We start from the raw sequence: 13,856 nt of genomic DNA, 5'->3' as shown, positions 1-13,856 counted from the left end.
GTGAGTCAGCTTCGTGGGAAATTAAACGCAACATGTGTGTGCACCGACTCCAGCGTCAGGGGGTTAAAGAGAAGAGGAGAACCTGAGCCTCCTGAGGATTTTTTTCTCTACGAGCGGGTCAAGTGAGTTGTCGATGTAGGGAGGGGATGCCTCCTGTTGCTCTTCAGCCACGCGTTAGGCGTCGTAAGGTGCGTTTGAAGTTGACAAATCAAGTGGGGCGGCAGTTTTTTGAGAGATCAAGGAGCTGCAGCATTTGAGGCAAAAAAAAAAACAACATTCTCCACCAACCCGACGCTGGGAGGTTTCTCCAGAGCGAGCGAGCTTAATTACCGACTGCAGGCGAAGCTTCATTTACAAACCACAGGGCTTTTACTGAAAATCAGAGGAGCTAATAAGTTGCCTGCCCATTCTAGGTCATCATCACCACGAGCAGGGGAGCAGAGAAGACGGAGCTTGTCTTTTTTTTTTTTTTTTGGTTTTTCTCTCTAATCTTATTTTCTTGTTAGTTTGTAACTTAAAACTCGGCTCTTTGGTTTATCCACTGCTGTTTTGTATCATTATCTGTGTCAAGTAGAGTAATTATCTAACAAATATATAAAAGTGGCGCTCTAATTAAATGCCATGGGCTGTAAGAGATGGAGATAAATTATTTATACTGCTTTGATGAGCCCTAGCTAGCTGGAAGGAGTGAGCCGAAGCAGCCGGCCCGTTTTTAGACTTGAAAACCACTGCGGTGAGATTTCACAGAAACTTTTCAATGGTTTGTTTTGGGGAAGAGGAAGAAGAAGGAAGAAAAAAAAGAAGCTAAATCTGAATGTTTGCCACTGGGAGCGAGGTGCTTCGGCTTCTGTGTTTAGCAACCGGTTTCTCCAAAGATGTAATTTCCTGCTATTTTCATGCTGCTTTTTACGAATCAGGAGGAGGTGAGGCCTGTGGCGCCTCCGAGGTTCGACTCTCTGACAGAAAACGCTGCTTAAGTCTTGATGAAACATTCATCTGTAATGTCAGATATGTATCCCTGGTGCTCACACCCTGACCCTAATCTAATTCCATGTCCATGTTACTGGAGGAGGGGAAGGGTGCAGCTGAAACGCAGCCATTCATCCTCAACAAGCTGCAAAAAACTGTCCCACCGGCCAAAAAAGAAGAAGCTTTCACAGTAATGAAGCATAACTGAGGAGAATCAACGAATGAGACAAAGGAAGCGAGCCAAAGTCAGATAAGAATTTCTTATTATTCCAATAAAAAATACATTCATACAGAAATATAACAATTTTGCAAAACAATTTCAAATAAAAATCTCAGAAAGCAAAAACATAACAATTTTACAAAAGTTGTTTTTTTTTCCTTTTTTTTATACAAAGATTCAGTTGAGAACAAAGAGCTGTGTGTGTTGTGTGTGTGTGTGTGAGAGAGAGAGACTGAGTGTGTAAGTGTGTGTGACAGAAGAGGTGAAGTGGTGGGATGAGAAAGATGATGGAAAGTGTGAGAGATGTGAGCAAACATGGGGCTAAATCAAGGCTCAATTACCACTCCAACAGTATTGGCTGCCGTTTTCGCAGAATGGATGTTCCCCCCCTCCCCTCCCTCCCTCCCTCCCTGCCCACAGAAGGCCTTGCCAGCGCAGCACCCAGATCTATCACAGCAAGCAGTTTCAAGTTTGGACTCATCCTGTCTCTTTCGCCACTGCTGATCTGAAATCCATATGTTGTAGCAAAGCCACAGTACGACTCGCTGCAACATCGAATTCCTACAGCGGAGGAGGTCGCCCGATCTGGATTATTCTAGTCTAGTCTGCACCTTCTGTCGAGTGTCCCGTCTTCCTCCACCTCCGTTTAATTTTTCTTCTTAAATTTTCATTTTTTCAAATTTCAATGTGCAACATCAATGCTTGATCTTCCTCCTCCTCCTCCTCTTTCTCCCCCACCTTCCCCCCTTCACTCCTGTGGTTTTCATAATACTGTTGCAGCTTGGCTAAAACAACGCTCCCCAGACAGGTCAATATCCAACCTACACAGTCAGCAGTCTGTGACAGATTCCATGCCAACAAAGCCTTTAGCAATTCATTACTGAGAGGCAGTACAAGGCGAGGCCTGTCCGACTGCAGCCTGTTAATTACAATAAATCTTTAGCTTTTTCTTCAGTCCCATTCGCAGGGACGGGGAGGGGACAAAGCAGGGGGGGTGTTTGACGGAGGTGGAGGAAGTAGGAAGTGTCTGAACTATCACACGTTTTGTTCACCTAGTCTGATCGTTTTTTTTGTACCTTAGAGCTGTGTGTGATGGACTCGAGTACATACTACACAGTAGTTAACATCTTTAATAAATGAATGAAGTGCTCTAAACATACAGCGTTTTGTCTTATTTACAAATTCTGACTCAATTGGATTTGATATACATCATCTGAACCGTTTGTCCGACTCAGAAAACATTTACATTTTTAAAACAACAACAATGAACCATCGGAGTCGTCGAGAGTGAGCAGGCAACTTTGATCGAACTAAATAAAAACACGGAGGTGCGAGTTGATCTGGAATTGAGCCTTGATCGAGCTTTTCAAAAATCACCCATACAACAAATGTGACTTTCCCCGAGAGGAGCAAAACCAACGCTGCCACAGGGCTGAGTCACTTGCATAAGGCACCATTAAGGTCAACAGTGCATTATTAGATAGAAAAGAAAGTACAAAAAATCAAAATTAGTCCTCAAGGCATAGGATGAATGAGCAAGCAAGTGGTGAGATCTCCAGCCAGATGGAAAAACCCAGAATGAAGGAAAATGGATGATGTTGTAAAAATAAGAGGAAATCGTCAAGGCTTTATGTACAATATTGTAACATTTAACTGTTCGCATTTTAGCTGCACTTTTATTGAAACTATTTGCAGTCCTGATTACAGTGGAAACAGGAAATGAACAAACCCTAGAACCATGCAACACCTGTCTATGATACTGAAGTTATAGTATAGTTGTGTTATACCTCTAAGCACACAGCTTATACAATTGGACTACAAATGAGCTTTGTAGCTTGTAAAAAAATAATAAACCAGGCTACATAACACATTGCACATTTAGTAGCTGCACCAAAAACACCAAAAAAAGCTCCTGTCATACAGAGACCAGGAGGGGTGGTGGTGGTGGCGGTGGCGGCGGTGGTCGTCGCGGCAGCAGGAAGGGGGGATGGGAGGGGGACAAGTTTCAGTCCCTAGGTCGGAGCCCAGAAGGCGACACGTCAACCCTCGCTCTCCGTCTCTGGTCGAACCCAAGGCCTCAAAAGCTTCTGGGACCCCCACACCCCTCGCACATCTACCAACCAACCAACCAACCAACCAACCACCGACCGACCCGACCCCCCCTAAGTCTGGGTGCCAGACAGACAAGACAGGCAAGGGACTTCCTCCCTGCCTCATCCTCACACTGCCACCAGGGAGAAACACAAGTGGGCTGTTCCCTCCCCCTCCAGAAACCCATTCAGTCCACAGCAACATTGGCGCCGGCCCCCGCGCCCGCCATCCATCCATCAATCCATCAATGCATCCATCAATGCATCCATCAATGCATCCATCTCTTCTCTGAAAAAATCCTCCCGTCTTCTCTCTCTCTCTCTTTCTCCAAGGGGAGGGAGGGGCCGGTGGGCCAATCTCAGACATTCACAGTGCACACATGCTTACCTCAGACAGTTTTGTAAAGTACCAGTGTATCTGCTGTCCGGGAGATGTCCCCAAAACATCATGCACCATACATACAGATCATTCACTCTTTTTGTTTGCGTGTCTTTTCATCTTTTTTTTGTTGTTGTAGTTGTTGTTGTTGTCGATTTCATCTTTTTTTTGTTGGTTGTTGTTGTTGTGTGTGTGTTGTAAGTCCTTCTCAATCAGAACAAATTCTTTCCCCATCCATGATTTTGTCCTCTTGTTGCAACAGACAACCTTCAGAGCGCCTTTCTCCAAAGAGAGGTCCCGGAGGCACTGGGTTTCAGTATGGTGCAAAACGGCATGCTTTGGCTGGAACACACTCCCGCCACTCTGCTCTGGGACAGTTCAACCAAGAGACTGGTCGGGAGACGGCGTTTGTTTTTTGTTTTTTTTTCTTTTCTTCTTCTTTTCTTTTTCCAAAAAAAAAAAAAACTTTTCCCCTTCGCTGCGTTGCTTGGTTGGTGCTCGCCCTGCTCTAGATGTGCCTCTTCATGTGAAGAGCCAGATGATCAGACCTGGAGAAACATCTGGGCACAGAGGAAGAAGGGGGAAAAGGGAAATCAATATTGCTCCTAATGACACAGCAGCACATTTATCAGTTAAAGTCTGACTAGTAAACACAGCATGACTCATGTTGAACTTTCACAGCTGATACTGATATTTGAAAATAAAAAAATCTAGATTTATTAGACGTTTGTGCAAACACAACACGTACCAAGTGGAATTACTCTTATCTTTGGCATTTCTGTGCTTCAGCTTCTTTTTTTTTTTATTCACCAAACATATACACACAGCTGCAATGAGCTGCGATAAGCCAGTATCGGCTCCATGTTTTTATGCCGCTGGTCTATTCATCAGTCTAGCTCCAGCTTTTAAGCCACCTGAGTAAAATGCATCAATGCTTTCAATCTTCTGAGACATGCATCACTATTTGGAAGATCACATCGACAGAAATGCATGTGATGAATGTGTTGTAGCCTCGTGGCATGAGAGAGAGACAGAGCCTTATCATGAGAAGAGAAAAAAAAAAAGAAGCCAGTGATGTTAGCTACAGATAAATGGGCCGTGCTTACCTGTCACAGTGACTGCATTTAAATGGCTTTGCCCCAGTGTGCTTCCTGAAGTGTCTGGTCAGCTCGTCGCTTCGTGCAAAACGCCACTCGCAGCCCTCCCATGAACACCTGTACGGTTTCTCACCTGCAGGACGGACGAAGGAGGAGGAGGAGAGGGGGAGGAGGAGGAGGAGAGTGGACAATGAGTTCAGCTCAGATTTGGACACATGAAAAGGAATGCACTCAGGCGACGACTGGCCAGCTCTGCACTGTTGTTATTTAAATGCGCTTGCCCATCAATCACCCCCGGGGGCCAGGCCCGGATGACATAAGTGCCGACAAGTCTGTCCAGACCTGAACCTGTTGGACCACTGGCTGTTATTCTTCCGGCTGCAGCCTCAAACATGCTAAGAATGCGAACAGCAATGCGGTCGTAGCTGAATATGTGCACGTAGAATTAATGAAGAAAAGATGGGAAAAAGAAAAAAAATGGCCACACGTACAAATTTCACGCCTCTAATCAAAAATAAGAAGCAGTCAAATGGCCATTCGGGGGCCTCCCACTCCGTGCCCCCTGGCTCCCCACCCATTCACTCCTTTCCCATGGTGAAACTCAATCTGTTTTGAAGTCCTTTTATCTCCCATGTGCAACCCCTCCCCCCCTCCTCCCTGCTCCCTCTCCCTCCCTCCCTCGCTCACTCACTGGCTCAGTCAGTCACATTCCAGATAGATTAGGTCACAGTTTAGGTATCCAGCCATGCAGAGCTAATACTCGCAGCGCTCCAGCTGAGGACATCATGCAATATGGACCTTTAATTACATTACACAATGGATGGACAATGCCGCTACAATGGAGGACTGAATTCATGGCCACTTCCACCGTGCAGTCAATAAAAAAAGCTGAGATGTTGCCACTCTATGAATGGGCTTGCTTTTGCTTGACAACAGCAGAGAAGTCGACACAGTCACACACAGTTTGACATAACACACACGTGTGTATCTGAACTCACCTGTGTGAGTGCGCTGGTGTGCTTTGAGGTGGGAGCTCTTCGTGTAAACCTTGCGACACCCGTTGAAGTGACACCTGTGTACTCGCCTCCTGCCGTCCGGAGACGCGTCCCCGCCGCAGACAAGTCCCGACGTCTTTTCCGAAGTCTTTGCCGAAGTCCCGCCGTTCCTAATTTTGACCGGCAAGTGCAACTCGGCGTGCGTGGCGACCCAGCCGTTCGTGACCGCGCCGGGCTCCGAGGTGGCCTCCGGCGAGGACGGGGGAGTGCTAATGACGGAGGGGCTAAAAGGTCCGGAGCCAACCAAGACAGAGCCCAGTGGGTTGGAGGTAAAGCTGTGTGTGGGCGAGAGCTCCTCAGAACTGTCTGAAGCCTCGCTGCTGGCGTCTGAATTCACACTGTTGGTGTCCAAGATTTGGCTGTCCTGATTGTCCTCCTCGTGGGCCGGGGCCAGCTTTGGGTCGGACTCGGCCTTGGCCTTGTCCCCGCAGGCCAAGATCAGCTTGCTCCAGAGATCCTCCTGGCCGTCGAACTTGAGGTCGGATGTGGAGACGTAAGGCTCGCTCTGTAGGTAGCGCTCCAACTCCAAACATGTCTGGTTGAATGAAAACATACAGCGAGAGAGAGAAAGAGAGAGAGAGAGAGAAGAAAAAAATGAGCCACAGCATCCCTGAGGAGAGGAGGTTCATTCACAGCTGCAAAACGCTTCTGTGTGTGGGAAATCCTCTTAAATGATGCATGTGCACATTCCCCACAATCCTGCATGTCGAGTAATAACTGCTAAATGCTTACACCAGGACATTTTAGATGCTCCTGCACTTAACTTTATCGTACGTACATTAGAGCTGCACTGATGAGTTCAATTAATCGATTAGTCAGTTGAGAGAAAGTGAGTCATTCAGTCATTTTTCAAGCAAAAGTACCAAATATTTCCTGATTCTAGCTCCTCAAATATGAAGATTTCGTGTTTATTTGTATCTTATATGATGAAGAATGAAGCACTTTTGAGTTTTGGACTCTCAGCAGGACAGAATAAGACATTTAAACCCATCACTTTGTTCTCTGGGAAGTTGTGACAAGTGTTTTTCACCACTTTGTGATGTTTCATCTGCAGTAGCATGTCATAATTCATGACTAGACTCATCCTGCATCAGAAAGTCAAGCACACAACATCTCAAAACACCTCGAGCACATGCAGCACCAACAACAGCCAACCTCAGCCTCACGTGATTCACAAACCCCCCGAGTCCTTCCTTGCACCTGAGTGCCGCCTGAACTCTAAACACGCATTGTCATTTCAGCACTCGGGTGACTCACTTGAACACATTTAGAGTCCTTTTAAGGAAGCTGCTCAACTTCCTCCACCAGCGTGAGCCATTCAGCTGCTTTTCCTCATGCGTACCACTGACATGCAATCACATCCTTCCTCGCTGTCAGCCACCGTAAAAAAGACACACTGGCTTCAATTTACTTCAGAGCCCATTAAAGTTGAAAAGACGGAGGGGCTCTTTCGTTAGAAGAAGGACATGCAGCTTTTTTTTGACGAGGCAGATGTAGAGTAAATATCTCCTCTGGGCTCCTGCAGCACAGTATTTTCCAGCTGTGCTGCTGTCTACTCATGCACAGAGGAATTGGCCATGGCTGACATTTGATAGTGTCATGTTGTGGAGTCCATTCAAATCACAGGATGATGCAAATGGGATGGTTAAAAAAAAAAACTAACATAAGGTTGTAGAGCAGAAACAGGAGGATAATACGGCTAAATAAAAACGCTGAGACATTACAATGCGTTTAAAAAAGTTGATATTAGAGGATGTGAAACAGATTGAGAAGATCACAGCCTGTTATTTCCTGCTGATCTGATCCTGAGCCATCACTACATCTGAATCTGATTTTGAATGAAATGCTCAGTTGATTCAGTTTCTGCTTCCTCAAACAAACATCATCATCCGCGGTCACTTCACCGGCTGGAAGTGAAACCAGCTCTCATTCCCTGCACCCATCCGCTAAAAGAAGAAGAGGCTCAAAATACAGCAGAGAAGCAGAAACACGCCGCCTCTGTCCCTTCCACCACCACCACCACCACTAGAGCTTGAGTTAGGCTACTCTAACCCCCCCTCTCCTCTCCACCACCACCACCACCACCTCCATCCTCATTCATCCTGGCGCAGCAGAGCCTCGACTCCAGCTGTCAGACTGACACACTGATCCACTTCAGCCTGCCAGAAAAAACTTCATAACCAAACTGGTAATAATGACACTAGAGTAGACCTATAGCTCTGCCAGGTGAATGGACACTGGGGGGGGGGGGCTCCGTCTAAACACCGGTGCTGCCTTGTCCTTGCCTTGTGTTTACAACCTTTTTTATTATTATCATTATTATAATGACGGAATCTCTCTTCATTTCAAACTTCCCCTGGCTGGCGCACTGAGACATCGCGGTGTAATCTATTAACGCAGAAGAAGCGTGAAACCCACTCAGTTCCGCTTTGCCACACACACACACACACACACACAAGCTCACACTGACTTAAAAAAAAAAAAAAAAGACACTTGATAGTAGACATATTCACCTGCTGCCAGTACTCCTCCAGTGACGGTAAGGCTGAGAAATAGCCCGTGTCGTGAACTATTTGAAGTTCTTGAAAGATGCTGCACATGGGTAGAACATCCATTTTTTCCACCGTTGCTTGATTTTTGCTTTTAATTCTTCACACACAAAAAAATCTATTTAGCTGCACTTAGATGCTTTTTCTCATGTAGAAAAAAAAATCACCCAGTTGAAAGAAGGAATAATAAAGAGCGATCCCGTGGCTGCGATGCGCACACGCACATATACACACGGAGAAGAGGCGCTTGTTTAGAGCAGCGGCTTCGGCAGCAGCAGCAGCAGCAGCAGCAGGAGATAGAGAGCGTCCGTCCGTCAGTCCCCCCCTCTCTCTTCTCAAGCTTCTTCTGTTTCTTCTCCTTCTCCTCTCTCTCTTGCTTGCTCTCTCTCTCTCTTCGCTCGCTTGTGTTCACCGTATTTGCAAACACTGCACCGGACTGGATGGGGAACAACTGCGCTCTGCAAACTTCCCTATTCAAACCTCGGAGCCCGCCCCCCTCCTCCCTCCTCCCTCCCCCTGCTCCCCTCCTCTCCTCACGGCAGGATTACGCCTGCAGGGCCGGCAGCCAATCAGAAACGAGCGGCGTACGGGATCGCAAATGATATCACAGGCGACCAATCGCGGCCGACCTCTGACTTAATTTGGTTCCTTCTGCGTTTTAATTGGTGCGTTTAACTCCCAGTGGCTCGTCGCTGATTGGCTGGTTATTTATAGGCATGTATATAACCGGGCGGTGCGCTCAGCAGCTCCGTGTAGTTTCCCCTCTCTCTCTCTCTCACTCGGATGCATGTTTGGCCACAGACAGCGCTTGTGAGCCGAAACAGTCCTTTAACTCGACTAATGTTAGAAACATTTCAGCTCCTTCTGCGTGTTTTAACTTTGTCACAAGTGCCACTTGCGACACACACACCACATACACAAGGACAAACGAGTTCACCACAGGCCGTAACCATGGTGAAGAAGTACATATGTTGACATCAGCCAGTGAAACTTGGGACACAGTGACTGCATATTTCTGTTATCAGCACACACACAGACTCACACACACTCACACACACACATACGTATATAGATGAGTTTAGAGGAAACATCATGTGTCACCTCCGCTGTGACTTCTGAATTAATTCAGGCTCCTGTTTTTATGACTGAGAGGCTGAAAAAGCACAAGATCAAAGCTGAACTCTGTCCTGAAGTCAAGGTTTGACAAGAGCAGCTCTGGTGTTAGTTTAAAAAAAGAAAAAAGAAAAGAAAGAAAGAAAAAAAACTTCTTCTCTTCCTAATTTGCACTTTAAAAGAAAGTGTAAGAATTAATATTTCAAAGAAAACCCCTCAAAGTTAAATTTCCTAGACTCAACTTAACCTATTATGATACATGTAAAACATTCAATATACATTAAACGCAACGCTGGATCATTTTAATGGAGGTTTTACATATTAATAAATAGATAAATAAAAAGTGGTTGAACCGGGAGATCAATCCAGTCCTGGTTTCATCCCCAGGAGCTGCACACAGCACAGCAGAGCCAACCCCCCCGCCACCCCCTCCTCCCCCTTGCATGTATTTCTTGTCCCTGAATGCCCCACAGCCGGTTGACGGACACTGTTCAACACTTCGAATACAAATGAGCTGTTTAACTCGGTGGACTTTAAAACACTTCTTCTCCTCATTGTCTCTTATGTGTGACGAGTTAACCAATATTAATTTACAACATTTACTTTAAATTGAAAAAAAAAAAGACTTTACATGTAGCCTAATAATTCAGTCAGTTAGTTTTATGTCTTAACTTTACTTACTTTACTTATTCTGAAGGCCGTCGGATATATAACAAAGTAAGGTTTCTAAGTTAAGATGTTTGAGGAGATGAAACTAATTGATTTTTTAATAAGAGATTTAAAAAGTCTTTGACCAAACTGATAGATTTTGTGAGTATTTGTGTTTAGAGTTGTGGAGAGACGTGGGATTTATCCATCTAATCTCATCTTCAAAAGTTTATGTTCTGACTTTGATTGTGCTGTCAGATGTTTATCAGATGAGGCAAAAGAGGAACTCTTCTGCTGTAGCTGAGTTTTATTAGCTTCATAGTTTCACTATTGTGTGGTGATACCACCCCGGTCGTAGTCGCTCATGAATGACTCCTCATTCCTGTAACATTCCTTCACATATTTGGCAATGGCACTACGTCACCGACTTATTCTTATCATTTCCTGTTTGGAGAAGTACTCGCGTGCCACAAAAAGGCATCGTTTCCTGCAGCTATTGCATAAGCTCACAGCATTAAAGTCGCTACCACAACCTGGCACGCCATGGCCTGATGAGATAAACAACATTTTCTGCACAGGAGCCACATTGTCTTGAGAGTGGCAGTATTTTTTTTTTTTTTCTGTTGGCCCGACCGAGTAGACAACTGAGCGTCCTTTGTGTTGCTTCTGCTCTCAGCTGTGAGGCCATATTTGTCACCCATAGCATCTGATTTAGTCATATGGCGATGGAGGATGCCTTGTGGAGCCCGGAGCTGGCCTCAGTAGCACTGCAAAGGAATTCCACTTTGCTTTTATGTTACTAATGGGCCTATTCATTATGTCCCTCCAGGACTCAGTGGACACTTTGCTTTGAAGAGTGAAACCTCACTGAGTCCATGTCCATTTAGACGAGCTGAGAAAACTTCTTTTGTCACCACATGAAATGTAACAAAATGCACGGCCTTATCACCGCTGCAATACTTATAATGCGCCCGCTCATTATTCATGCATTTTCCGAAGTTGCCAAGGCTTTACATTGTACGTGTTTGATGAATAACAGAGTACACTGCCCGGGTCCCGCTGGAGCATTAGTGGGCAGCTCTGCAGTAATCACTTCCTTCAGAGGGCCTCTTAGATGAAGCATTTAGAGAATGCACGAGGTCCTGCATGGCAGCTTTTATCTTGGAAGGCCAGGTCCGCAGCTTTATCATCGTTATGTAATCCCAGCCCAGCCAGTAGCCACAGGAAAGAGCAATTACAGGATGACCCATTTTAATGCATCACTGTCAAGCCAATCAGTGAGTTGTTCTAAGGGGTTTTTCTGCGTAACCTGGGTGTATTGGAAACCCGCTCTTGAATGGTTTTCCATCATGTGCATAAAAGAAATAGATTATGGCTGTTCTCCAAAAGTTATTCTCATCATACTCCACGGACCTGGTTGGAGCCGCAACGATCGGTCAATTCATCACGACAGTCAGGAGGAAATTAATCAGGTATTTTACTAATCAATTAAAGCCTCCAAAAATGCCAAAAGATGATTAAAACTTTAGAAGTGAGAAGTTTTGTTTTACTTTTACACTTTAAGACAGCTGAAGTTGGACTTCCACTGCTTCGTGATGTTTTATAGAGTTAAGAGAAAAAGTAATCAGAGGCTTAATAGTATTAATAGATATTTTCTTAAATTTAACATGGGTGGGTATGTTATTTTGTGAAATAAGACATTTTCTTAAAAATGAAAAATTGAGTTCATCAACAATTAAACACATCCTTGCTCAGTTAATCACACTCTGGGTTATTTTTCCACTGCAGCCTGACTCAGTCAGGTGTGACTAACAGCTCCTGTTTGCAAGCTTTAGTTTGATATTACAATTATAACGGTCATTACTGAGTCGGTTTTCTTGACTTAATGACTCATTTCATTTTATTAATCACACAGGTGTCAACTGTAGAGCACTGGCTGCAGTGCAGAGGAAACCTCAGCAACAGTCTTGTCTTAATAAAAGGCTTCTGGAACATGGCAGGCCCTGTTGGACCAGACAGATGTTAGCAGATGTTGTGCGAGAGGTGAACTGCAGCAGGTTAGTACTTCACTTCCATCGAAGTCCAGATCAAAGCAGTAGAGACAAAAGAACTTCACAACTTTGAGTCTTAAGCACAGGACAGGATATAAAGACACTAACACCACTTTCTGGTAAATACAGTAAACAGGGATTTAGCGTTGTTCATGGATTCACGGTGTCAGCGACAAACGAAGCAGAGACAAATTTATGCCCCGACAACGATGTTAAAGCAGACGTGACAGACTCAGAAATAAACGTCCCCTCGTTATTTCCCTGCTCACCGTCAGAAGGCCAGTTAGTAATGAGGCACAGCACTATTGATAGAGATGCATTGCTCTCCGTGGGGGCCACTGAAAATTTGTCCAAGCTTAAATAAAATGAAAATAAAAATAATTGATTGGAAATCAATGCACATACATCATTCACTCTTTTGTTAAAAGGAGAAATGGAAGGGAAGAGAGGGGTTGGAGGGGTGGGGGGGCAGCTCCAGGAAAATCGATATTCATTCGAATCATAAATCAGAATTGAGTCAGCGCTTGTGGGGAGGGGAGATAATCATTGGCCTGGTTTTGGATTACACACTCCACACGGTCGAGGGCTTGTCCAGCCTGCAAATGTGTCCAAGCTTTGTTTTGAACCAACACACCCACCCAACCCCCCCTTTCTCACACACATACACACACACAAACATGAACGGTGAGATCCTCTCATTGAAATGCATTGATGGTTTAGCGTGCCATCGGCCTTATGTGCCGCTGTCAGGCCACGTCTGGGGACAGATCAACATGTGTGTACAATGGGTCGCGTGGTGTCAGCTCCATCAGGCCCATCAATGAGCAGCCGCCGCCTGCCAGCAGCTCTTGACCTTGAGGATGAAGCCAGTGGGCCCCCACAAGCGTGTGTGTGTGTGTGTGTGTGTGTCTGTGTGTAGTTGGGCTATGCGTTTCTCCGGGGCAGACATGCGTGGGACGCAGCAATCAGTCAGGGCGCTCTTGTGATCTTTGGGTGATGGAGGTTTGTGAATTGGTTTGTGCGCTCGCATTCAGAACAGACCAATAAATCAGTTTTGCTGATATATCGGGGCGGAAATCAATATTGTCCACCTCCGGTATGATGGAGGTTCCTCCTGAATCGCTGCTGCACTCAAACGCGGCGTGGAAACCTGCAATAAAACACATCTCTCTTTGTTTAAGTCTGGTTGGTCGTCCTGCCCTATAATGACCCCCACAGAATGACACTATTAATATTTCTGCTTCTTTGTTCAGTCATAGAGGACAGTGCTGACAGTATTAATCAAGCGTGACCTTATAAATACATCAAATTAAATGCGCTGAGGTTAACTCGAGAGCTAATTTGCACCTGATAATTAAAACACACAATCACAATTTGTCAGGATGTGATCTTAAAGATATTAAATCTTAAAGCTCCAGTGATAAATTTGCAGATTTTAGGCTATAATCCTCATATTTTATATCTTTTGCAGTATAAAAAAGGATAGGTATAACAAACAACAGAACAAAATGACATTTATACAGACACTCGTGGTGCCCAGAGGGTGAATCCTGCTGAGACTGGTGATCTTTTAACTTAGCAGGTCAACTTTAACTCTCTAACCCATGACACACTGTAACTCGAGGTGAACTATTAAATAGGTCAAACATCTGTGCAGCAAGTCATGGTGCCCTGAGGATGTATCA

At 45.1% G+C, this 13,856-nt stretch overlaps 1 protein-coding gene and 1 long non-coding RNA gene across 2 annotated transcripts in view; one reads left to right on the top strand and one right to left on the bottom strand.

Moving 5' to 3' along the window:
- Nucleotides 1-1,575, top strand: part of LOC146966313 (uncharacterized) — a 42,924-nt gene extending 41,349 nt beyond the window's left edge. The window contains exon 2 of the long non-coding RNA XR_015034516.1: nucleotides 1,450-1,575. This is a non-coding gene — a long non-coding RNA (uncharacterized LOC146966313). The remainder of the gene's footprint in view (nucleotides 1-1,449) is intronic.
- Nucleotides 1,576-4,120: 2,545 nt separating this feature from the next.
- klf6a (Kruppel like factor 6a) lies at nucleotides 4,121-8,791 on the bottom strand. The gene is made up of 4 exons (XM_085763389.1): nucleotides 8,324-8,791; nucleotides 5,754-6,345; nucleotides 4,765-4,888; nucleotides 4,121-4,218 (listed from the first exon to the last, which is right to left on the bottom strand). Exons 1-4 carry the CDS (start codon nucleotides 8,423-8,425, stop codon nucleotides 4,167-4,169), a joined length of 870 nt encoding a protein of 289 aa, XP_085619515.1. The 5' UTR covers nucleotides 8,426-8,791; the 3' UTR covers nucleotides 4,121-4,166.
- Nucleotides 8,792-13,856: the final 5,065 nt, after the last annotated feature.

This window comes from Trachurus japonicus, chromosome 20, assembly GCF_045865225.1.
Source record: "Trachurus japonicus isolate A0001 chromosome 20, Traja_1.0".
NCBI lineage: Eukaryota > Metazoa > Chordata > Actinopteri > Carangiformes > Carangidae > Trachurus > Trachurus japonicus.
The sequence above is the reverse complement of the archived record's forward strand: the minus strand, read 5'-3'. Positions and strand labels throughout refer to the sequence as shown.